This window comes from Thalia democratica, chromosome 9 (genome assembly GCF_965202585.1).
Source record: "Thalia democratica chromosome 9, ktThaDemo2.hap1.1, whole genome shotgun sequence".
Taxonomy (NCBI): domain Eukaryota; kingdom Metazoa; phylum Chordata; class Thaliacea; order Salpida; family Salpidae; genus Thalia; species Thalia democratica.
This window is the reverse complement of record NC_139173.1, coordinates 29771299-29798205: the sequence shown is the minus strand read 5'-3', so window position 1 is coordinate 29798205 and position 26907 is coordinate 29771299. Positions and strand designations below refer to the sequence as shown.

General features: G+C 27.4%; 1 protein-coding gene across 2 annotated transcripts in view; it reads left to right on the top strand.

Annotated features, from left to right (window-relative positions):
• The window catches only part of LOC145844653 (protein phosphatase 1 regulatory subunit 12B-like), a 40002-nt gene extending 14073 nt beyond the window's left edge, over nt 1–25929 (top strand). Inside the window, exons 10-21 of one of the 2 annotated variants that reach the window (XM_082952055.1) lie at nt 772–836; nt 1472–1555; nt 4470–4514; nt 5775–5899; nt 6985–7097; nt 7320–7416; nt 7659–7843; nt 15966–16037; nt 18273–18356; nt 19874–20041; nt 22856–23343; nt 25018–25929. In XM_082952055.1, coding sequence (XP_082808181.1) covers nt 772–836; nt 1472–1555; nt 4470–4514; nt 5775–5899; nt 6985–7097; nt 7320–7416; nt 7659–7843; nt 15966–16037; nt 18273–18356; nt 19874–20041; nt 22856–23314 — 1497 coding nt within the window. In that variant the 3' untranslated portion in view covers nt 23315–23343; nt 25018–25929. The remainder of the gene's footprint in view (nt 1–771; nt 837–1471; nt 1556–4469; nt 4515–5774; nt 5900–6984; nt 7098–7319; nt 7417–7658; nt 7844–15965; nt 16038–18272; nt 18357–19873; nt 20042–22855; nt 23344–25017) is intronic. The other variant, XM_082952056.1, reaches the window with a different exon arrangement.
• The last annotated feature ends 978 nt before the right edge of the window (nt 25930–26907 follow it).

Here is a 26907-nt window from a genome sequence, read left to right as displayed (position 1 = left end):
AGTATGCACAGATTTGCATCGAAAAAGTATAAGTTAACTAATAATTTTTTTTTAGATTTTATTTCGGAAAAGAAGTACTTAAGTTAATTTGAAAAAATCCTTAACTTTTAGTAGATAGTTGTTTTTCTATCTTTAACTTTATTTACTGTATCATCAAAATTTATTTTTTTAGCGTTAATGTATAAAAAAATTGAAAGAATAGTTTTTTTTAGAAATAGTTGAATTTGATACTAAGTATATGAAATTATATTGACTGTTAAATTTAATTAGTTAATAAAAACATTCTATTTTTAGTTAGTTTATAAATTTTTCATTGATTTTATATTTTTGTTTACAATTAACAATTAAGTTCTGTGAATCTTTAGAACAGAATATAAACTGATTTAGTTTATGTTAAATTATAAATGACAAACGATGCTATTGATTTTTTAATGTTGCCTTATGGTTAACTTTTGCTAAAAATAACTTAGTTTCAACGGCTCGTTATAATAGTTTAACTTATTTACAAACTAAAAAAAAAAATGTATTTTTTAAACTGTTGTAAATTGTCTTTTATTATTTTTCTTAGTTTTTTTGTTAGCTTTTAAATTAATAGATAAATCAATTGATCTTAATCACATATGTACTTGAACTGAATTTAATCAATTCATTCAAATTCAAACAGTTTTTAATACTTATTAAAGTTTGATATATCTATAAAGTTTTTCTGAAAACAGCTGTCAGTAGTAGAAAAGTATTTTGATTTTTTCATTAATATTTTTAATTTCACAGGACGCTTCAGCCAACAAGACAGCAATAGTCGCCCCCAGACGCGATGAAAGAAATAAAAATTACAGGTTAGTTGCAAAAAAAAAGTTCTTTAAATCTCTTTATTTAATTTTTGCTTCTTTGGTTTTAATTGTGTACAAAGTTTTAAGTTATTTTAGTGATCCGTGATTTAATTGTGTTCACAGCAAACATAAGTAAATTTAAGAAATAGATTAATTTTTATAGAATTTTATTCATTAAAATTTCTGAATTAACGTTTCTAAATTGAAAAAATCAAAAAGTTTTATTTTTTTTTTGCTTTTCATTTTGAATACCTTCAATATGATTCCAATTTTATTCATGTTTTTTTTAAAGTACTTAAGTTGTTGAATACATGTTAATATGGCTATTTATTCTACATCACTTATAGTTAATTAATTCAAAACTTTTTGCAGAAATGCTTTTCAAAATTTTTTCTTTTTTTTTTAAACAACTAAACAATTGTCAAGGTGTTGATAACTTGAAACCCATAAATTTCCATCCGTCCAAGTAAGTTCTCAAAAACTTTATTAAATCGGAAAACCTAAACAAAAGTAAAACAAAAACAAGTATGAGTTGGAAGCAATTGATTAAGATTAAATATTGATAACGAGCTGATGGCTCGCATCCTAACCGTGATGTATATATAACAATGACATAATTGTGACGTCACAACGATTTGCAGCTCTCTGGCGGCGATGTTCGGACAGCCGTTGGCGCAGAAGAAGAATTACTCCACCACCGATCTCTCGACTCCCACTGAAAACAGGTTGATTGTTTATATTTATACTTAGAAGTTTTTTTTTTAAAGTTTTATATAAACTTACCTCAGTGTTTGTTAGTTAAGCTTAAAACTAAAACTTTTTTGATAATTATTTGATTTAACCCAAAACTTAACAAAATAACTTAAGTTTTATATATTTAAAGTAGATGTTAAAATTATTTTGGTTTTTAAATATAAATGTTTATATATTCAAACTTAATTTAAAAATTTTAGGTTATATTCAAAACCAAACTTTATCTACCTTTACTCTACTTACCCATTGAGATAATGGATAAAGTTATGCATTTTTATAACAAAGTTTTTGTTTACTTAATAATAGATTGGTGTTTGTTTTGCGCGAGGCACTTTTTGTTGAATGTACAAATAAATATACTTTAATGCATTTTATAAGATGTAAAATTAATCAAATAAGTTTATTAAGAAAATCTAACAAAAATGTTACCTTTAAAATGTTACTTTTATAATAAAACTCTATATCTAAAATTATAACACCAAATAACAAGTTTGTAAACTTATCCCCGTTTTGTCGTCAATTTGCATTTTTCTGGTAATCTTTCGCCTCACAGCAAAAACTTGCTTGGGTTGCCACGGAGGTCGTTGCCTGGCAACAACATTATGGCGGGTAGCGAAGGGGGAGGGGTTGGGATGCGGAGGACTTCCTCATCCGCGGGTCTCTCCTCCCACTCGAGCATGCTTCTTCGTTTCCATGCCGACCACAATGACGCAACTATGACGTCACAAGACATCAGCAGGTCGCAGTCCACGTCACACATTTCCAGGAAATTCCAACAAAAGTTTGAAAAGTATTTGCAAAAAATGAAAATTCTGCCGATTAGTTGCAATTAGCTTCAAGCAATTATGAAAAAAAGCCATAAAATTCTAGCCCAAACTTAATCAATTGTTTAGTTCCAATCAGAAAAGTTTTGTGATTAATTTAAATGTTGCATAGAAAGTATGCTTGGTCTTTTTAATGAAGGTGATTTTTTTACCTCCAGCCTGTAGTTTGATGGTTGTTATTAGCAAATTAATAATTGTTATAGTTTAAATAAAGCATTAGTGTTTAGTTATGTTATTTATATGCAGTCTTACAAATTTAAATGTACTAAAATGTATTTTACATTTAAATAAGACATTGAATTGAATCAGTTATATAAAACTTAGTTTGAAGCTGTGTTAGTAGAGTAGACTACCGCTTAAGTACGCACTTTTTTTGGTACGCACCTCGCCTTAAGTACGCACTTACCTAGAAAGACAAAAAAATTTCTAAATTTTCTTAGACTTGTTCCATAGAGTCATTTTTTGGCGCTTTCCATCCATTTTTTTAAATTTCTAAATATTTTTTATTCAAAAACTTTCAGAATATCTGCAAACGAAAGGCTAATTTTATTGTGACATGATACAAAACTAGTTAACCACAAAAACTAATTAAAATTTTTATAAAGTCAAAATAAACATATAAAAAGAAGCAACAACAACAAAAAAACTTAAGTTAAAAAAAAATTAATGAGCATTTTATTATTGTGCACTTATACTATAAATGTTTCTACTGAAATAACTTTCTCACAAAAACAGTCCTGAAACGTTTTTCTTTCATATAAAAAAATCAAACACTTTTTAGCTAATGGAAAATTATAATAAATGTATTAACTAAACTAAACTTAGCTTGACTAGCATTATGTAGAAACTTTTTATAAGAAAATTAAACTGTTTAAAATCTATAAAAAAAATTTGCAGATTAGAACTATGTATCAAATGTTAATTAAAATAAAAAGACTTGTTTATCTGGCTTAATTATTTGGTGGCTAGTTGTAAGAAAGAAAACAAACAACTAAATTTCATATTATACTATGTCGTCAAAAAGTACGCACTACCCGTGATAAGTACGCACTTTTTGGTCGGGTTCAATTTGCGTACTTAAGCGGTAGTCTACTGTAATTCTAAACAAAATAATGTTATATAATTTTTCCTGGTACATTGTTTTAAACTTGAATCCTTTTGTATGTATACCATTCTATGCATTTTATTAGCCTTTATATTTATTAAAATTTTAATTCGGTGAAAAGATAAACAATTTTTTATTAATGATGAAAATGTGTTAAAAAAGTTTAATTAGTTTCTTTTAAAGTTACTTTTTAAGTAACAACATAGTTTTGTTATTGTTCTTATGGTGCAATTTATTTTATACTGAATTCTAGTAATTTAAAGTAAAAAGCAAAAAAAATGCCTTTTTTGGTTTTTTATTTTATGATTAAAACAAAAAACACAGTTTATAAACTATTTATTTAAATAATTATAATAACCAATTCGTTTTATATACTTAGCGTCTATAATACTTATCATTAGTTTAATGCAATCTGTAATGTATTTTTTCTAATAAAGGCTTTTAAGTGAACTTCTATCAAAGTTAATACTTGATACTGGAAAACGTTGATAGTAGTTGTAAATTTCTAGACGCTTTTAGTTTTCATAACTTAGTATTTACTTATTTAGTTGTAGTTTTAAGTTGTTTTAAATTTGATTAATTGCTTTATATCTACTTTGAATTATGTTTTAATCTCTTTTGTAAACTACTACTGAATTGTACAAAATTACATTTGAATTAATTTATCAAGCTTAATTTAAATATGCTTGTTTTAGGGCTTATAATTTAAAAACTATTTTCTCGTGTTATGTTTTTTGATGAGCACCAGTATAATCTACTTTAACAAATATTGTTTCAAGTTTAATATTATCATATATGGTTAGTAATAAAACCTTTTTCATTTAATTAATCCCCAAATAGTTGCAAAGTGTGTTAATTTTTCTATCAACTGTTAATAAATATTACTGTATAAGTGTACATATTTTTAAAAAACTAGTTAATAACGCAAAAATTTTTATAAAAATATATTTTTAACAGTGACAAAAAAGATGAAGATAAGTTGGGCATTTTCACTGACCTACCGTTAGTTTACAACTATTTCATTTTGTTTTAATTTATTATAGTATTATATTAAAATAAAATTTTGCATTTTTGTGCAGTCAGAAGCAAAGTTGATTATAGTTAGTAGCTTATAAATAAATTTTACCTTTTTATTTCTTTTGACTTAGTTTAAGTTAATTTGTAACTTATATTTATACAAAGTTCCATAAGTTTTCATAGCTAGTTTTGTTAAAAAATAAAAAACATTATATCTAAGATAACATTAAAATAAAATGTTTGCTTTAATCAGCCAGTTAAAACACCAATTCTAATCATGATATAAAAAATCTATCAACTTTAAAAAGTATTAAAAGACATTTATACAAAAACGTGTTCCGCCAAAAAATTTGTTAAAGGTTAAAAGGAAAACCAGTTTGAAAATTTAATCCTGACCTGACTTCTAATGCTACAAAGTAAACTTATTAAGTTTTTATTGAGTGTCATAACACGTAGTTTCATGTGTTGAAATTTCTTTAATACTTTCAATTGAGGCTACTTATAGAATTATTTGTAATGTTCCAAATGTGTTTGAATTGTATTGGTTTTTACTTAGCTTAAATGTAAAAAAGTGTTAGAAGATATTTTTTAAGTTTGTTAAATTAAAAACTCTACTTTACTAATTTTAGTGTTTATTTCGTAAAAAAACTGTTTTGTTAGTGATTTCGATTTTTATCTGTTATCGTTTATAAATTACACGATTTAACGTAATATGTTTTATGTTGAAAAAAAATTATCAGTAAAACTAAAAACTTTTACAAAATATTGAAAAAAAAATTAATTTGTTTGATTAGTTAAGTTGATGTAAACCAAGATTTAAATTCAGTTTTAATTAATATCGTTTTAATTGTTTAGATAGTTTTAATTTTCAAAAAAAAAGTTGTTTCTTGATAAACTATCCAACTTGGATGCAGTAACATTTTTATGTAAAATCCTTGAAAGAGGGTCATGCAAGTTTTGGATGAAGTTTTATGTGGCACCTTTCCACTTGGCCGCATTAAATTGAAACTTTTCAAAAAACCCATTGACACGTTTGAATTTTAACAGAAAAACATCCCAGGTCATAACCTAAACTGCACACGTTAGCATAAGTTTTAATATGTGCCCAAGCCAGACTCTCAACAGCTTTTTTTTGTATGTTTCAACTTTTTAAAAACTTCGCAAAAACTCCAGTGTGAATGTCCAGGACTGATTTTATTATATCCTTATTTATATGCTAAATTTGCTCAGTGTTACCTTCAACAGTGGTTCGAAGGACAAGAGGAGATCCCACCTGCAGCCGGTGAGAGACGAGGAAGCCGAAGCTCAGAGGAAGGCGAGATCGAGGAGGGAGAGGCAGGCGAGAAGGTCCACGCAGGGAGTCACGCTGGGTGGGTTTCTTTATTTTGTATGTAAATTTAACTCTTTTCGTAGAACAGAAAGCAGCATTAAAGTAAGAATTTCCAGACAACCTGATAAAAATATACTTCAACGCTTTAAGATTATATTAAATAACAATTTTCAAGTTAGTAAATTTTTTTATATAACAAACTTACGTGCATTATGTTACTGTTTAAACTTGAAAGTTGTATTTAGTATGTATAGTGTTAAAGCATTAAAGTATATTTTTATCAAGTTGTCTGGAAGTTTTTGTTTAAATGCTACTTTCTATTCTACGAAAATAGTTAAACTAGTTTAGGGTTGCCACAAAGTCAGGAAAAACAAAAAAGAAAGGCAAAAGTCAGGAAAAAGAGGGAGTTTTCGAAATAAAAACAGGGTTTCCAAAAAAGCTTGAAACCTGGAAAAACCTGAAATTTGACAATTTAGGCTAAAAAACCTGAAAAGCCTAGAATTTTTAATAATTTTAACGAGTTTAGTAGCAAAATTTTGATTTGACTCAAAAAATCTGTCATATAAATAAAATTGTTTTGTCATCATCACAATTTTATATTTTTAAAAATCACGTTTTTGGTAGCTTAAGAGTATCTTTTCAATGTTTTTACACTATTTAACACAGTTTCTCACCTTAAACTTAACTTTAAACTAAAAGTAGACCCAAAAAGTGTACTTTTAAGTACTAGAGAAAATTTGCCAAAAACATTTGGAAACCCTGAAAAAAGTCAGGAAGTTTGATATAAACATGTTCTTGATAAAAAAGTTTATCGTCACTATAAACTGCATTTTGCTTATGTTATATTCAAAAAATTTTTTTTTTCTTATTTAATTTTTTTTCAGGGTATAATTGAATTTTTGGAACAAGCTAAAGACTTTCAAGTCTTTGGTTATGTATTTATTAATAAGTTTTAAAATTAAGAATTTGATTTAGAAAGGTCAGGAACGTTTTTCAGCTCTATCTATGGCAACCATGCCAGTACTAATTTATACTAATTTTTCTTTCATTTAGATCAGTTTTTACTCCGTCAACAGTTTAACGGTTCAGGTTAATAGTTATTTTATAACTACTACTCATTTACAGATGTGTACGAAGAAGCTAAGCAACTTGTACAGCAGAAACGCGAGAAAAGCCAGCAGGCCAAGAAAACTTCGACTTCTTCGATTAACAACGAAAACGAAGACAAACCCGCTGCTGTTAGTTGTTGTGTAAAATGTTTAAGTTTTAAATGGTTGCATGTCTTCATTATTAACCTTGCTAGTATTTTTGACATTTTATTCTTACAACTCTATAAACTAAAAGTTCACAAGTCAAAGTGTTTTTGGTATTTGTAAAGTGTTTATATATTTAAACTACTGTTAGTTTTGTTGTTACATTTTAACACTACATGTTTATTTTCATGTAATTTAATTTTCCAGTCTCGAAGGACAGATGCGGCTTTGGAGAGGTTGCCTGCAGGTTACATACCATCAGGACAGAGACACAAGCAGGATCATCAGGAAAATAACAAGACAGGTAATTTGATTTATGAATAACTCATTAAAAGCATGTATTTCAAAGCTAAAATTTGTAAGTATACTTGATATAAATACTTTCTGTCAATTTTTGATTTAATGTATAGCTTTTTATTTAATAGTTTTATTTCGACTTGAAATTAAGATGCTGGTTAAAACAACAAATTTATGAATGCAAGTTTTCTAACATCACAGTTTTTTATAAGTTGCGTAATAATTCAACAATTTTTTTCTTCAAATCAGAAGATGCCAGCCGAACGTCGTCAACCAGAATCCACGTGACCCCGTCGCCATCCGTCACCGCGGCGACCACCAACGTTTCCATGGCAACAAACAGCTCCCTGACGACCACGCCCAACTCTGTCAAGCCGAGCGGACGGAGGAGGCCACGGGCGACCCGGCCGTCGACGGGAATCGACAAAAACATTGTAAGTGGACCAATTAGAAGCGCGCCGGGCTCGCGAGAGCCAATCAGGAGCGTCGCGCCGCGCAGCCAGCCAATGGGAGACGAGGACGCGAAGCACCGCGAGTTGGTCGAGCGCTTGAAGGGGCGCCTGCGTCGCAAACAGCTAGATTTAAGCTTGGAGGACCCCGCGGAAATTTCCGACGCCGTCAAAAATCTCACCTTGCCGCCCGGCTCCACGGCGCCACCGTTTGAAAAACCCGCGGCGTTTCGCCCCATGAGCGAGCGGATCAGCAAGAAGATTCCGCGCCGCTCATTGGTCGAGCTGATGAGCAACATGGCGGACGGCAAGAACAGCGCCAACTGCAACAACAACCACGAGGTTGAAGTTGGCGGGAAATTGGAAGGTGGCTTGGTTCCCGTGCAATTTTCCGAATCTGGAGAGTTTGAGCGGAACAGTTTTAAGGAAATTCCGAAACCGGCTGGATATGTTGCAGAGAAAAATGACCACCTTAAGTCTGATAGTTTGGGGGAGATTGTAAAAAATTATTCCGATGAAAACGATCTAACAAAATTGACCCAGAAAAGTGATCTCAAAAACGACTACCCGCCTTCTAACACGCCGAAGGAGCCTGTAAAAAGTGACTCTTCAGAAAACAAACACAAATGCTGTTCGAATGTTGAAAACGACCGTGGTGATATTGATCCGGAAAGCGATAAAAAATGTGTTGCGTCGGAACAAAAACAGCTGAAAAATGATGGTAAAAGCGACAACGCGCTAGTTTGGATGTGCTTCGCGTTTCTAGTCTTGCTCGCCGGATTCGTTATCAATTACAAAAGCAGCTAGCATCGGTTTCAAATAAAGTATAAAACAGTGTCTTTTGGATGCTGATATTTTAAAGTATCCATATCTTTTAGGATCCCTGAACGCTCTATGCTTCGATGCGTTTTTATTTGAAAAATCTAAACAAAAAAGTGTTTTTAGTTGCCCACGTCTTTTAAAATCCGAATTCAATCTTCCTTTTTGCAATACGTACGTCCAAAGCTTGAAAACATTTATAAAAATTATTGCGCCGAAGTTCATTTGTAAAAATTAGGATTCGTCCAAATTTAAAGGATGTTTTTTCTTTTTATTTAAATAAATCTTGAAAACTAGTTATTTGCTGTGATCTTTATAAGTTGATGCGAATTTTAAGCACTAAAATATCCATACACGTTTAATTTTTTATATATTTTTTTATTAGTTTTGTTGAATTGCTAGTATATTTTACTTTTGACGAATTCAATATAACTGATACACTTAGAGTAAATACTAAAGCCGTCGGTAAATCGTAATATCAAGAAAGAGTATTATATTTTGATTTTATATATTATAAATAAGCTTGTTTTATATAGTTTCAAAAAGCATGTATTTAAAAAGTACCCATAAATGAATTTACTTGCTTTCTTAATAGTGCTACTGGGTTTATTAAAAACAAAACTTTTAAATTAAGTATGCTTTAGAGCTTTTTGAAATGTTTATTTAAGTTAGATTATTTAGTTTTTTATTTTATTTTTTATTATATGTATTTACTTAAAAACTTTTTCACTTATTAAAATTAAATGTTCAATTTTAATCTTAACGGTTTCAAAGCTTTATTTTTTTAAGATTTTAGAATATATATAAAATTTGATAAAACTGTTTTTATACAGCACTTTAAAAAACAGAGTTTTTTACAAAAAGTTTTTTATTATATCATTTTAACGAAATCATTTCTTACTGTTGTTTGTACCATTGAAGACCAATGCTTTATTTTGTAGCTTTTTTGATAAATTTACTGGTGTTTTTATCAAAATGCATGTTGATTTTATCATTTTTTTTATTTTTCATTTATATAAAACGCAACTAACAAATTCATAATTTTATATTTTTCTCACAAAACAAACAATAAACCGAAATCATCTTCAAATCGTGTTTTGTATATAACTGCTTGATAGCTTGTTTTAAAAAACATCACTTTTCCTAAAAGTAAAAAAAAGTCAGTAACATCGCACAATTAACAAATATTAACAACAGCATTATTAAATTTATTAAAAAAGCTTTACATCATCACCATTGGTCTTCAGTAGTGCAAATAATGTTTATCGTAAGCACGGTAGCTATTTTTTATAGTAAACATAGTTTTTGAATAACTAAAAAAATAACTTTCTAAAGTTTGCATAGTTCAGTCGAAGCGCTGTTTTTATTATATTTTTTTTCTTTTATAAAAGTCTAATGTTCACATTAGTAAAGTGTTTAAAGATAATTATAGAGTGTTTAAAAACTTGTTTTTCAGATAAGTAGGGGTATTAAGTAAAGTTTTCTAGGATGCATTGCAATCGTTTGTTTTTAAAAGCTTAACCGGTATGTTTAATTAGATAGTTCAAAGTGTTTCAATGAATATCAGTTTTCTTTAGATTCTGAAAATTTTTATTTGCTTAAAGTTTATATAGAAAACAAACTGCTTAAGATTTAATTCAAAGTTTAGATTTTAATTATCAGTCATTCCTATATTCATAAGAAAAATACTAAGATCTTTTTTAAATGTATGATGTATGAATTGAGAAGATTTTTGAAAAAGCTTTTGCTTGTTTTTGCCTAATATTACATCTTACAAAATAGATAGGTTTAACAATAAGCTTGTCTTTCTAAAAAGTACCTATTAAACAAGACTTTAACAACATTTATAATATAAATGTCAAGAATTCCGACTCTAAAATCTTTTTTAGACTTCATTTCAAACTATAAACAAATAAAAGTATAAAGTTTTTATGAATCACTAAATATTTAAAGTTTACATATTTATAATTGATAAAATTTATAAATAGTAGATTGAAAAAAACTTTTTTGAAACTAATAGGATTATATATTAATATAAAAACGTAAATACAATAACTTATTTAGATCAAAGTTTTAGACTTACTTAACATAGTTTAGTCTAAATTTTCAATTGAGTTAAGGTACACATATATTAAAATGTAACAACACATTATATTAGTACCAAGTTGAGATTCTATCCTTAATCAAATATTATGAGTAAATGTTACAGTTTTATTAATTATTAAACTAGGTATAACTACTCAAATTTAACCCAGGATTTGGCTTATGAAAAACCTGTAAATACAATATAGTTTTACAATATTAAGTTAAAACTTTTAGTTTGTTTACAAGGTTTTTTGCAACTTCAAAAAAAGCTAAAGACATTTTGAGCAATGAAAACTTAACAAAAACGGTTGTTTGTTTAACAAGCTATTGAAATTTAATTATTTATGTAAAGATATCATCGTTTCAACTTAAAACTAGCACCAACGCATTTCTTAATTTTCAACTTGGTTTAAATTCAACCTAGTAGCTAAGACGTAAAAGTTGAATGTGAATAACTACTTTGTTGGTTTTTAGTTTTAAAATTTATATAGCATATACCTTGTATGCAGCTTTTACCTTGAGAATTTGTGACTAGTCAGCAATAATGTCTTGCGTAATAAAATTTCACTGCTTGAACTATGACTTTAGCTGGCTTAGTAACCTATAAGACAGATTAAATTGTTGTTTATTACGGTGTGCACAATAGTGTGCGTAAACTTTTCTGGTGCGCACTCAGGTTTTTATATACTAACTTAAGTGCTTAATTATACCCATTCATGAAATTTGATAAATAAAATTTAACAAAAGTTAATGGGAATAAGTGTGCACAGGAAATTTTCAGTGTGCTTAAGTACCGTGCTTCTTAAAAACACTGGATATGTTTGACAGTTGTTTCAATTATAAAAACAGTACGCACATAACTATGATTGAGCATATTAAAAAGTTGTAATTTTTGAAAAGTCATCTTACATATGGCTACTAAAACAAGTTTCCAAAAAGATAATTAAGTAGAATTGTAGCGATTTTAGTTAGGTTTTACTTCTATATAATATTTGATAGCTTACATATGAAATGTATAAAAAAATTGAAGATGGAATTGCCATTTTTTTTAAACTATAAAAATAAACAATTTTACCATAAAATTCAAGGTGTGTTAAATTAACTGGTCAAAATCGATTATTTCACTTCAAAATTTTTTTTACTGAAAAAAAATTACAACAACAAAATTAGCTTTTTTATTTTCCGTTAGTACAAATAAAAATTTAAGAATTTATACTTTTTTTTATAACTAAATTGTGTTACTATAATATTATTTATAAGACAAGAAAAATCTCTGTATACCTTGAACATTTTTGAATAGTACTTTAGCAATCTTAATAATTTTATTTTTCGTTTATTTGTTTTAAACCAGTGTTTTTCAAAAAGGTAGTGAAATTATTAAAACTATAAAAATACTTTAATAAAATACAATTGTTTTTTTTATAAATGAGTTGCTACAATTATTTGCAGTATTTATGTGCTAATGAAATACATGTTTAAGTCTTTTACTGTTATATATAAGTTTAATATAAGTTTTATCTTTTGTTAAAGTTTTTTGTTTTAATTACTACCTATAAAGACCTTAATCATTTGTTTATGTATGTTTTCGATTTTTGCGTCTACCAATTTATGCATTAGTCTTTTGAGACTTAGGAAAGTAGAATTAAAGAGTAATTGATTTCAAGGTCTTTATTTTGTCTGTACTCGTTATAAACATATTTAAATAATTAAAAAACGTTTTAACGTTTAAAAATCCAAATCAAAATTCGTTTATAATTTTGATAAAAACGTTTGCCCAGAGTTATATATTTCTAAACATAAAAACAAATATGTACGAAGCAAACTTATAGCATCTAAAAAATAACTTTATGTATGTTTCGTTGAAAGTAGACTTCAAACACCAATTAAAACATTTGTTGAATGTTCTAACTTTTTTTTTAAGAAGTCAGTGTTATTAACTAGAAGTTTAAGAAAAAAAATAGTAAAAAAAAAAGTAAACTGTGTTTGAGATGTAAAAATTAATTTTCGAAGACTGCTTTAATTGTTAATTAGAAAAATTTAAAAATATTACTTGGCAATTTAAAGGTTCTTTGATAAGAAGATTATTTTACACACATTGTAGCAGCACAGTTTTCATTTCAACCAAGTTTCTTTTTTTCACATAAAGTCCTAGAGCAGCAAAAAGTACAATTTTTATAATTTTTAGTTTTCAGATATTTTTCACAGGAAAGAACAGTTAAGTGCATTTCAAGCTTCTTGTTACTTCTTTATTTGAAACAAGGAAGAGAGCAAAAACGACATTTTGGAAAAATTAAAAAATATTACTTGTAAAAAAAGTTTTCTAATGAAAAGTTTTTTCTCACATTATCATTCTTTCTTATAAAAAGTTTTTTTCTTTTAAGACTTCTGAAAAAAATTAGTCGAAACACGTTAGATTAGAAATTGAGAGCTTTTTTTGTTGAAAATTTTATACAATATAGTTACTATGAACTAGGAAGAGAGCAAGAAAGACATCATGTGGCTGCAGACCCTGAAGAAGGTGAAGAGCTACCAGGGCAGGTTCCAAACCGAGAGGAGGAGGTCCAACATCGGCATCAGGATCGGCAACCGGAGCAGGAACTTCAAGTACCCCTCGGAGTTTCACCCCATCAGCAAAAACTCCCCCCACAAGAACAAGAAGAACTCCGCAAAAGCGAACTCTTGCAAAGTTATTGAGATTTTACGTAACAGATTAGTTTCAAGTTCTAGGTTGTTTTAGCAGTTGTTTCAGTTCAGTTTCTGGAACTTTGTTTTCTTACAATGTTGCGTTTATGAGCACTAAAAATATTTACGTGTAAAAGATTTTGAATTTATGTTAGTTTTTGTTTTTAAAAGATTTGATTTTTTGTTTCATCAAGAAATGTAATTGAAGTAATTTTATGTTTATCTTCAAGAACTCTCCGCGCAAAAACAGAAAGGAAATCTTGTCCAAGTCTGCTGCAAACGCTCACAAAGCCGCTGCAAACTCCTGTAAAAATGCTGCAAACTCCTGCAAAAATGCTGCAAACGCCCCTAGATCTGCTGCAAAGCCTCCTCGGTGCGGAAAGCAGAGACAGGTTTTAGTTTTGGGAATGTGCTCGGTCATTTTTCTGTGTTTACTTCTTACTTAAAGGACGTACCGGTTAAACAGTAAATAAGTTTTCTTCAAAGATTAATATTTTTGAGTTCAGTATGTTTTTTCATTTGTTCAAACCTTTTTTTTACTTTATTATTTTTGTTTAAATATGTGCACTGTGCAGTCTTTAAAAAATATGTTTATCAAAGTAGAAGATGTGCTATTTTTTATTTGCGAGTAACTTAAAAACTCTAAAAGTCTAGATGATTGTATTACAGTTTAAAAAAAGTTTATAAAACAGTTAACAAGCACGCATTGTTTTAGTGAAGTTTTTTTTTCATATTTGTTAAACAAAAATTCATATAAAAGAATGTTTTAATTAGCGTATACTGCAATTTATTAAGGTGAGCATTTCTATTTTATGTCAGTACACCGCCGTTAACTCAAAGTCGAAGGACTCTCCGTGCAAGAACAAAAAGGCTACTGCTAATAACTCTAAAACAACTTCTTGTAAAAACACTGCGTCCAAGACTGCTGCTCTTTCCTGCAAAAGTGCAGCGAAACCTCCCAGAAGAAAGCCGAAAGAGGTTTTATTTTTCAGTTTTTTTTCAGTTTAGAACGTTTTTCGTTTTTGTTTTAATTTTGTTACGTGTTATTTAAAAAAAAGTTTTTTTTTTGTTTCGAGTAGTTTGCAGATTGAAAGATAATTTGCTACAAAAATCAGTTATCTTGAGTTATGTTTGCAGCAGTATTTAAACATTATTGTTTGTTTTTAATTTTGATTAGGTTTTAGTCTTAAAAGATTATTTTACACTGGGGACATACTATAAACAAGTCTACGGCACTATAATTTTCTTAAAATTTAATTTTTGGTTTATGTTTTTGACTCAATTAGTTCAAGTTATAAAAAGTATGAACAAAGACCATTTTAAACTAAAATAGTATCATAAGTATAATTTAATGAAGTTGAATGTCTTCAGATTCGTTAGAGCTACGCTCTTGTGCACGCAACTTTGATTGGGTACAACAAAGTTCTACAAAACTGTAACACTAGGTCCTGCGCTCATGTGCTTTTTAATCAGTCTTGGTTTAAATAGTTGTAAGGGTTGTTTTGCGAGCAGTTTATTTTAAAATTTGTAAAATTACTATAAAATTGATAAAAAAGTAAAAAATATGATTGGAGTATAACATTTTGTAACACTAAGTAAGTCATAGTAAAACTACTAGTGTAAATTAAATGCATGCTAACAGGTTTTATTTAATATGATTTTAGAAAGCTTTATGTTAACCTCCATAAATATTAATATTAAAAGTTCAGTTAAATTGTATTATTTTTGAAAGTTTTACAAGTCCTTAATTTCTCAGTTCGTCATTGGATTTTACTTTTAAACAAAACTGTGAAGTTATTTTTACAGAACCTTTGTTAGACTAGTTAAAGTTTTATAAACCACACTCATATAAAATAATGTTTATGTTGAGTTACATTTGACGTCTTTTTACGCACAAATAAGCTTAGCATATTAAAATTAGATTACAACCTTTTAACTGAAATTTTGTTTAAATTTACGTCTACTTGAGACGTCTACTTAATTGTTATATAATTAGATCTATTAATAAATTAATCTAACACTTAAAAAAATGTATTATATTTGTAAAAGTTGTTGTCTCATCACATAATACACATGGTTTTTTATAAGATAGATAAAGATAAATAAAAAAGGTAATTGAAATAATTTTCAAAAATGTAATTATGTTATTCTCTATTTGTTAGTCAGACAGAATGTTTGAAGAAAAAAGCTGAGAAATATGGTTACTAATTCTTCGAAATATTACTGATTTAAATTAAGCTTATAACTTTTAGTTTCTGATGTTTTAATGCTTGTTTTTGTATATATTTTTTCATTTGGAAACTAGTTTATAAAAATAAGTAATTTTTTCAGTCTTCTTAACTACTGTTTTTAAATTTAACAGCCACTTTAAAAATTTCTATTACCTTTAAACAGTAACTTTTGTTAGAAAAACATTTATAGTTTCTGTTTACTACAAAATTTATTATCAAATATTACATTTCTTTATTGTGTACAAATATGATTAATGACGTATTTTAAACTAATTTTATATTTTTTTCAGATAACAAGCTTACTAGAAAGCAGAAAAGAAGAACTCAATGAAAATTCTGCTGAAAACAACGGCAATTCACAGGTTGTTATTAATTTATATTAAAATGATAGAAGTTAAGAGGTTTTAATAGTTTTGTTAAAAGATTAAAAAGTATATACTGTATATATATAAATATATATAATAAAAATTTGCAACTTTTTTGTTTTGGTTAAGAAAAAGAAGGTTCACAAGTTTAAACTATTTTTATTATTTAAACTAAGCTGGATTATGTTGCTCAAATAATTACTTTGAAAAATAAGCAAATTTGATAGTTTTCAAGAAAAATATTTCTTCTTTGATGATTACTAATGAGCTTCATGCATCTGTATTTTATAAAGTTTTTATCGTCTTTTAGTTTTTCCAAATACAAGTATTCAAAACCATTCCAAGCTAAATGATGATCTTATTTTTTACAAGTCATTTTCATTCTGTGCAACGACTGCGTGCATTTAAATCCTTAATCCAATTTACGCATTTCTCTGCCCCCATTGTAAAGTTGCATCACGTCTCGATTATTTCACGCATTAGCATCGCATTAATATAATGTTATAAAAGTCCAATGATTCATTAAGACACTAAAAGTCATTTGAAAAAATTGTGTAAACTTATAGCCTTTCTGAAAAAGTATGAATTTTTTTCTTCTTGTATCAAAAATACTGAAAAAGATCATTGTTATAAGAACATAATTTAAATCAACCACTTCTTACTGGTTATCTCATTAGTACAGGTTAGTCTTAACGCTGAAGTCTAAATGAACTAATTACCTCATTCGCCTGTTTAAAGCATACAGATTGAGAATGCCAGTGTATGTGAGATGCGGTGTTTCTCACCACTGCTGAACTTCAACTGTTTGCTAATTGCTAGACAAACAACAACTTTTAAAACAATAAATAAGATTTTTATGCTACTAAATAGAACAGCTGACTCCGTACCTTTTTATGAAGTTGCTTTTTATATTCTAAATATTTCCAGATTTATGGTATAGAAAATAGTATGATTTTATCATGTGCAATTAAATTATAGTTCAATAAAAACATTAGTAAGAAATTTTTAGTTAAGAGATAAGACATTTTAATCCTTTCTTTTTTTAATGAAGATATTTTTTCAGATTCAAAAGTTCAATATTTTTAAATTAAAAAAAATTGGCTTCATCCTATGCTTTGAAATCTCAGTTAATTAAAACCAAAACAAAATTTTTTGAACCTCAAAAAACACCTCATTCTAATCCAGATTTCTCTATTATTTTTTTTTTCATGTTTAAAAATGTGGGAAAACAGTTCACATAAATATTTACTATATTTACTCATTACATCTTACACTTTTCGTTTCGACTAGTGGCGGAATTCTTCACTTTGTCGCTGACGTTATCGTGAGATTTAGTTAGCAGTTTAGAAAGTAATAGTGTCGAGAGTGCAGTTTTTTATATCAAGTTGAATTGTTTGATCTGTTACTGTGTTATTTTTGTATTAACTTTTTAGTTCTTGTAATCTTTTGTTTTAGATAATTTTTTCTTTTACTTTGATTAAAAGAAAATTATGAGTGGAAAACTATGGCAAAGAGTTAGTTGTTCTTAGTTTCTATAAAATGCCATTTTTTTACCATTATAGTGTAACAGTATATAAGTTGTAAATGTTAAATTCAAAACTAGAAATACTTGAAAAGTATAATTTTCTTTAGTTTTAAAACTTTTCCAAGCAATTTAACTTGAATTTTTACTTTCATGTATTTTGCACTAATAAAAAACAAAATGTTTTTATTAAGATTAACTTTAACAAAATAAAATTTGTTAGCTAAAAATATATAACCTTAGAATTTTACTTTAGTCTCATAAAATGCATAAGTTATATGAATTAATTTTAGTACGAGAATTAAAATACATAATTTCAAAGACAAGAACTCTTTAAAATCAGAGTTGATTTTTGAAAATGATTTACTTAAAAAAGAGTCTCTTATTTTAAAACTATTAATATTAGAATTTTTTGTTACGAACCCTTTCAACTCCTATAAGCCACGAATACTCTTAAAAATGTTGTATTGTTTTGCATAAAACTTAGCCAGTAGAAATTGAAAAAATATATAGGAGCAGCAAATAAACTTGAGCATAAGTACATTTTCCAAAACACTTTTTGTCTAAAATTTTCATTAAAGCTTATTAAAACTTCAAAATAGTATACAAAAAAAAAGCTAAAACAGAAGCACTTGTTTTAAGACTCAGTAAAATTTTAAACAAGTTGACCAAACGAAAACACAAGTTTTAATTTATTTTATATTTTTCAGACGAACCGACTGGCACCGTCGTCAAACTCAACAAACTCGAACCGTTTGAACTTGGACGGATCCGGAGACTCCGCGTACAAGAAAGTTTGTTTTTGTTTACGACAAAGTAAATTATACAAGAAAGTTTGTTTTGAAATTACCTACACAAGAAAGATTGTTTACACTTCGAATTATTCATTAAAACCGACCTTGAAAGCGATTCGATTCGCGTCTTGTTTCATCTTTTGTTTTGATGTGGGTTTCGACTTCGCAGAAAGCTGTCATGCGAGTTTAAATGGAAGTTTTTTTCTGATGTTTATTCCGTTTGTTTGTTCTATTTTTAAATGTTTTTTTCTTCTTTGTTGTGTAAACAATCGTTTTTGCAGAGCCTAAATTAAAAATTAATGTTCGGGGGTGTTGAAAGTTTTGTTTGAACTTTTTTTGAAGTTTATTTCAGCCAAAATTACATGTGTAAAGTGTATGAGTCAAAATTATTTTTTTTTATTTTTATTTTTCTAATTTTAATTTTAAACAGTTTTTTTCACCAAGCTCTGTTTAAATTTTAACCTTTTAAAATGTCAAAATTGAATTTTAAACTAATGTTTGTTTAAACCTTGTTTTCATATATTTAAAAAACTCTAAGTGGTAATAGTAGCTAAGTATTTTTATAGCCTGGATAACATAATTTTTTGCTACAAGTTTATAAATCTACAAACATTATCTTTTAATTAAACAAGTAGACGTTTGCTTTTGCTTAAAACCTTTGTTTGTTTAACCTGTTTTTTTTTCAATTTAAATTCAAATTGTTTTAAATATTTATATTGAACAATCTTTTGAATATATATGTTTTATGATTATATATAGTTTTACCAAAATAATTAGGACTGCCTTAATAAAATACCATATCTTTTTTTGTTTGAACTAATGCATTTTCCAATGGATGCATTTATTTTTTAAATAATAAAAAAATAAAAATACATCGGGCACATTAATATTATACTTATGTTATACAAATGATTCCTTAGGTCTCTTTTTATATTCACAATCAGACATTTTATTTTTACTGACTCTAATCAATCCAACTTCTCATTTAAAAATAAAACAGTTCAGGTTCAGGTTTTAATGTCATGTCATGTAACTACTTAAGTGTGTTTCTTTTTTACCCCAGATTTGTACGATGGTTCATATGATATTAAATGTTCAAAAATAATATATTGCTGATATTTCTGTCAAAAGAGATCATATCAGATGTACAATTATACAAATAAATAACAACCCAATTTTTCACAACTCTATATAATCAGATGTTCCAGGAAAATCCTGAAAAATGAGCATCCTGAAAATGACCGTTCATTTTAGCCGTATGGAGCTAAATTACATTAAACCAGCAATAATCAAAATCTAATATTTTTATAAACAAGTTTCTTCGTTATTTTTCATACAATGTTATTTGTCTCATCAGATGCCATAAAAACAAGTCATTTTTAGTTCATGTATTCATTATTTTTGTAAACGCATCTTCAGCTTCCCTATTATAGGTATTGAACCTACAAGAAAGAAAAGCATTTGAGCTAAATCTACCTTGTTGTAAAGTTTTTATTTTCACAATTTTATTCGTTCAGATGTACCAGGACAAGTCGTGCGAGAACGATCAGCTGCGGAGGGAACTGGAGGAGGCGCGGAAGAAGATAGAGCGGCTGGAGAGCGACCTGAAGAAGCGGGCGAGCGGGGAAGAGGTGAAGATGATGCAGATGGAGGAGGACAACAGGAACATGGACGAGAAAATCAGCGTAAGGATTAATTAAATAATTTGATTGAAAAAAAATATATCATGGACGAGAAGATCAGCGTAAGGATTAATAATGAAATAATTAAATTGAAAAAATATCACTAAATATTAAGTAGTAAAAATCAGTGTAAGAATTATAATAAAATAATTTGATTGAAAAAATACTACAAAATAATTTTAATTAAAAAGTTTAAACATAACTCACTCATTTTCGAAAAAAAAATTATTAATTAATTTCGTTTAGCTTTTCTTTAGAATAATTTTGCTAAAAACTATTTATATTATAGAGTAATTTTAGTTATATAATAAGTTTATTTAAGTTATATAACTAAAATTACTCTATAATATAAATCGTTTTTAGCAATATTATTCTGAAGAAGAGCTAAACGAAATTAATTAATAAACTTTTTTCGAAAATGAGTGAGTTATGTTTAAACTTTTTAATTAAAACCAGTACCAAAACCAAACTATTCAAAAATAATTTTAATAAGACGACAGGAACATGGATGAAAAAATCAGCGTAAGAATTAATAATTAAATGACAAATAATTTACTAAAGAAATATTATGGTTGAAAAAACTTGTGGAACAATTAATTAAAAGTGTTCAAGTTTTAAATTAGTTAATTGAAGTTTTACTTGAGAAAAAATATTGTGGTTGAGTAAAGTTGTGTAAGAATTTGCTAAATGTATTCAAGTTAGAAATAATTAGTTGAAAAAATAAGTTTAAGAATAAGTTTTAAAATACATTTGTAAGTTTAGGATTTTATGATTGGAAAAAAGAGTGTATGAAAAATTTAGTCACAAAATCATAAATAGTAAAAGTAATTGTAAGAGTATTTAGAAATAAGATAGAATAAAAAAACTTTAGGGATAAAAATGATTGTAAGAATTTGATTAAAAAAAAACATTATAAAGCAAATTAGTGTAATAATTTAATTTAAAAATTGTTAGGAAAAATAAACGTTAGATTACTTTTGAAATTGAAAATAAGAAATAATGAGAACAAATAATGAAGTTTATTTTTTAAATGTATAAAATTTTATAACCTTTAAAACATCATTTTGCTTTTGGGTCCTATTAAAAGCAAAGTAAAGATTTTTTTATTTAGAAAAGACTTGTCAATATTAAATATTTTTATTTAAATCAACTTTAATGTTAACAATTATAAAGCTAGAAATTACAGTTTACTGTTAATGTGTTTTAAATGTAAGTTTGTTGAAAATATTCACTTGGGCGTTTTTTATCTTAAATTATTGTTGAAATTTTTTTTTAATAAGATGGTAGTTTTAATTTAAATCTTTGATATGATTTATATTTTAATGTAAATCTTTTTATCGCAGGCAAACAAATAGTATTGTTATTTAAGATAAAATATAAATCTGTAATTTTTAATTTTATTAATGTATTTATGATTCATTTAAATCTTTTCTTTTACATTGAAAACGAAATGATTTAACATTTATTAGTACAACTCGTTAAGAGTTAAATGCCAGTTCCAGACAGAATCCATTTAGATTTTATTTTTTCCAGCTAGTATTAAGTGCTGCATTGAATTAAGAATAAAATATTTTTCAATTTTATATGAAAAACTAAAAACGTTAGGGCGAATGTAGTCTAATGCATTTTATTTTTACAACGGCATTTGTCTAATACAATCGCGTTAAAATCTAAACATTGTTAAAGCTAATGAATTAAGAGCAAAAAGTTAAATAAAATAAAATGTTATATCTGCATTGAAAAAAAAAGATTGAAAACTTTTCCAGTAAACTTATACGAAATGTTTCTGTTTTAAACTCGTGTACTTCTTTAAATTAGTTGATTTTTAAGTATGGTTTTTATGGAAATTGTATTTGTATATTCTAAACAAGTTTTAAAGCTTATAATTTTGTAACTTTCAACATGAATAAGTAAATTTTACTAGAAAACTTTTTACCGCTACCTTTTGTAATAACTTAGAGTCTAAAATTATTTAGATTAAAAAATTATAAATTTTGTTTTAGTTGTAGGTATACTCTTCAAAAAACTATCAATAAATGCCCAGTAAATGCATTTAACTAGTAATGTCTATAAATTCAATAAAATGAGGCGAATGTAATTTTTAGACAAAATATTTAACCATAAACAAATAACCAAGTAAGTTAATAGACAATAAAATATAATACTTTCAGTTCACTTGATAAATTAGGCTGATTTACTTTTGACAGCCAGATTAATACTTCAAAACTTAAAAGTAATTTTTATATTTATTTGGACAATGATATATTGTACTTTTATTATCTTTCATATTTGCTGTTTAATGTTTTGTGAATTAATCTAGGATATTTTTCACTTGTCATAGATTTGTACTGATAATAAAATGAATAAATAAAAACCATTTATCAATTTCTCTTTCTTTATTTCAACATTTTTTATTACAACAAACAGGTCTAAGATAAATGAAAAGTTTCTCGTGTCATCATTGTTTTTCAGTCGTAATTTTTCCACAAAAAAGTCAACCTACTACCAATAGTTTTTTTAAAATTATATCACAAGTAATTTCTTTGAAAAGTAAAAAATACATATAATCGAAGAAATATTCTAATTCTAAATAGTTTGACTTTTATAAACAGGATGCCTTTACAAATAACCTTTTCAAAATTTTCAAACATAATAAAATTACACCATTTAAAATAAAAATGATATACTAATAGATCTTATTTGGTTTATCTTCATAACTTAATCATTTAGCTTGTTAATGCACAAAATAAGTTTTCCACTTTTAACAACTCTTCCGCCTTTTTAAACTTCTAAATTTTGTACTCTTACGTCATAAAGAGCCTGGAGGCGCGTCACAGCGAGCACGTCAAGGAGAAAGACAAGAAGATAGGAGAATTGGAAGAGGAGAACTTGGTTCTGAAGAAACTGATCGACAAAATGACCATCCAGCACTCCAGTGACGTCTCAAAGGAAAAACCTAAGTTCATGACGTCATCTTCGTCACGCATCGGCTCGCGACCCACCACAACATCGTCGCTTGGCAACGGCACCGCGAAGTCGTCGTCGTCGTCACGGACTCCCTACATGGAGCGGAAATTCAGCGGGACCAGATCGGAGGGGCTTCCCCGCAGTTCCCGCCTCCAAACCCCAAAATATTCGCCCTCCAGTGGAAATTCCGGTTTCGGCAGCAGAAAGTACCAGCCGGTGACGTCATACAGAAGTACTACGTCATCAGTTCCCACGTCACAATCGTCGTCGAAGCGACCCGCCTTTTTCCGCACCGCCTGGAAGTTCTGATGTAGTGACGTCATAATACAATTGCGATGGTGAGAAATGTGATTGGATGTTGTTTGTTGGCATGTGAATATTTTTGTTGTTTTTATTTTTTTGTTTGTTGTTTTTCTGTTCACCTTTTTACGTTCTATGCATGTTTTTATTTATTTTAATTTAAAATATGCTGTTGATGTTGTCAGTTGATTTATTTTCGTAAGTTTAAAATTTTCAATTTTAATAAAAACCTTTTTGTACAAAAGTAAGTTTTAGTTTTAAAATTTAACTAAAGAATCGAAAGATTGATAATTAAGAATGTAACATAACATTTTGTTTGAGGTAAAACTTAACAAAATAAATTTTTATTGTCTAACAATTGTCTTTAAAATCAATTTATTTTTGCTTTACTAAAAATTTTTGTTGACTGTTTAATTATTTACGCTTTGTATTAACTTGTTTTGTATTTTCCGTTGAAGTTTTATCATTTTTGAATTTTTAGTATGTTGTTTGATGTTACCAAAAGTCATCTGTTTTATCATTTAGTTTTGTTTTAAGTGTTTGTAAAATTTCTGTGTTTGCATGGTTTTATTTTTAATTTAGCTAAATTGAAATTTTATTTATATTTTGTAACTGTTCTTTCGTTACTGTGTTACATTTGCTTAGATTGTTTCAAACTCAGCTTGTGCTACTTGTGTTAGTTATGCCTATTATTCTAAATATATATATATGTCTTATGTTACTGTTATTTTTTAAATTAGTATTTTTATAGTGTTTAATTACAAAGTGTCTTGGTTCAAACCTATACATACAACCTCTCGTTGGTTTAACAAATTTTTATGAACTAATTTAGTGAAGTTTTTGTAGTAATTTTTTCTTATATTCAGTAGTATAAGCCTATTGACAAGCTTAAAGGAATTTAAAATACTTTTCTAGTTTAGTGTACGGAAATAAGTCATAGTGCATCCATTAGAAATCGCTTTTAAGGCGGTTGAGACGTTAGTAAAACTATCTAATAACGTTATAGGAATCAGTAACCTAAAAAAGGAATAAAAAAACGTTTATTACAAAATATTTTCATTAGTCACCAGGTTATATGTGCAAAAAAAAAAACATTTTATTCACCAATGGGTGCCATTTTTCCTTAAAAGAGAATAAAGAATAACTGCATTTTACGGACAAAAATATAAAAGTTTCTAAAGTATTTATGAGGGACACCCTAAAAATTGTCCATCTTTAAACAATGATAATGATAACAAACTGTGCACAACTTTTGAAACTTTTAACAACCAATAATCTAGACGACTGATGTAAAAAATTTTTTTAACTTTTTATAAAGTTAATAAATCTGTTTATCTGTGTCACAACATATTTATAAACTTGAAATAGTACTGTCATGAAAGAAGAATAAAATTATGTTTAAAAACATATATAACCTCTTTTAGTTAACTTGTAACAGCTTAATGAAAACTATTTAGAATTTAATATTTTAACTAAATACACACTAACTGCTTCATTCTAAAAAGCTTCTGTGAGTTTAAATTTGTTTCATTCTGAAAATGAATATTCTGTGTTCATCACGAAAACTGATGAAAATTGTCAAACAGCTTTTATTTACCCGGTTTGAGTTTATTAGCTTGTTATAAAATAATTTTGAATAAAAAAATTTCTATAAAGTATAAAATAAAAACAAAAACCTTCAGTAAGCTATAAAAAATATTTCATTTTTTCAGGATCTCACATCGGAAAACAAGAGGCTTCTCAACGAAAACGGGGCGCTGATCCGCGTCATCAGCAAACTTTCCAAGTGACGTCACGACGCACATGACATCACCCGATATAAGCGTACCAAGTTACATGACATAAGAGCTAGGTGGCGGCCACTAGCGGTTAAAAAAAGGAATAAAAAAGGAAATTGAGCGCCCAGCTATACGTTTGTACTTGATTTAAAAAAATTTAAGTTTCGTCTTTTTAATTAGATAAAAAGGGGTTTTAAATTTGATAGCCCTTAAATTGTACTTAAAGTTTTTTATGAATTTTTTTTAATTTTTATTTTTAATGAGAACAAACTTTGTTTTTAGACTTTTCTTTGTCGCTGAAGTTTTATTTGCTCTTTTTTTATTTTGTGTTTTATAATTTTTAAAGAAAATTAAAAGGAGAAAAATCGTTTTAAAAACTTTCGATTGCATAACATTTTTTGTAACTTTTCGATATATGATTTGTTTTTTATCAAAAACTCCGAGAAAACTGTTTGAGGCCTGTAGTGACAACACACTTTTTTTTTTATGTATTTGAATTTTAGCCACTAAAATTGAAAAAAAAAATTCACACCAACAATTATTTTAGCATGAGTTGAAACACTCGGTAAGCGCATGCGAATCTATCCTAATTTTTTTGGTACTTTTTGTTTTTGTTTACTACATTTTAACGCGTGTTCTAATTCGATATTTTCTCTCGGGCAGTCTCTCTTGTTTTTGTATCAGGCGCCTGCCCAGAAGTTTTGTCACGTGTCACGTTCGGGTCTGTGACGTCACCATGAGACGTTTTAGCGCCCACGCGTGGATGTTTTTAATGCAGTTTTACGTACGCCTACTTTTTTTAATATATTCACTCAGTTGTTTGGTGACATACAATAAATTTACTCGATCAAATTGTGCTGTTTCAATGTTATGTTGGATAGGCTTAAAATATGTGTATGATTAAAGCTATTCTGAATTTTTTTTGTATATATATATATATATATTACTATGCTTACCATTGTGTTGAAAGTATTAATGTAAATAATTTTAGTTTTAATTTGAGTTTTTAAATCTGTAAAAACTAATTTACATTTGTTTACAGAACGGTTACAAACATTTTTAATTTGTTAGGTCTATAAGTTTTAAGCACTTGTTTTTATCTTTTTTTTATTATTTTTGTATGTTTAAGTAAACTTAGTTTTCTTAGTTTTAATCATAGGGTTGCCAAAAAACCTGGAATTTGAAAAATTTCGGTATAAAACCTGGAATTTTGAGCAAAAGTCACTGAAAAACCTAAAAATTTTAATTATTTTTACATGTGAAGTAATGAAATTTTGCTTTAATGCAATCTATCATACAGATTTTTTTTTGTTTTCTTTAAAAAAAATTACTGAAAAGCATATTTAAAGTAGCTTTACATTCAATGTATTCATACTATTAAAGAAAGTTATTTACCTTAGACTTAATTTTATACTAAGAATAGAAAACTTGTATTTTTAAAACCTGGAAGAAATTTTTCAAAAACATTTGGCAACCCTGTAATAAGTTACAGTTTTTAAATTATAAATAAAATTCAAAAATACTGGTTGAACATAACTTTTACCTTTAATTATACTTAATTTTTTGCTAGTAACAAAACTACTTAATATATTTTCGGTTTATTTGTTTTCAACACAATAAACTTTTTAAAGAGTAAGAATGGAAAATACGGTCTGTAGGATCTAGCCCCTCAGACAGTTTTTTTTTAAGTTTTTCAACTACTATTTACAAGTGTTGTACAAATTAAGTTGAGAATAACCTATGGTGGTTACTTCAAGGTTATACTGTTGTAACAAACTGACCAGAAAAACTATAAGTTTTTTATCCTACAAAAGAAAAGTGGTC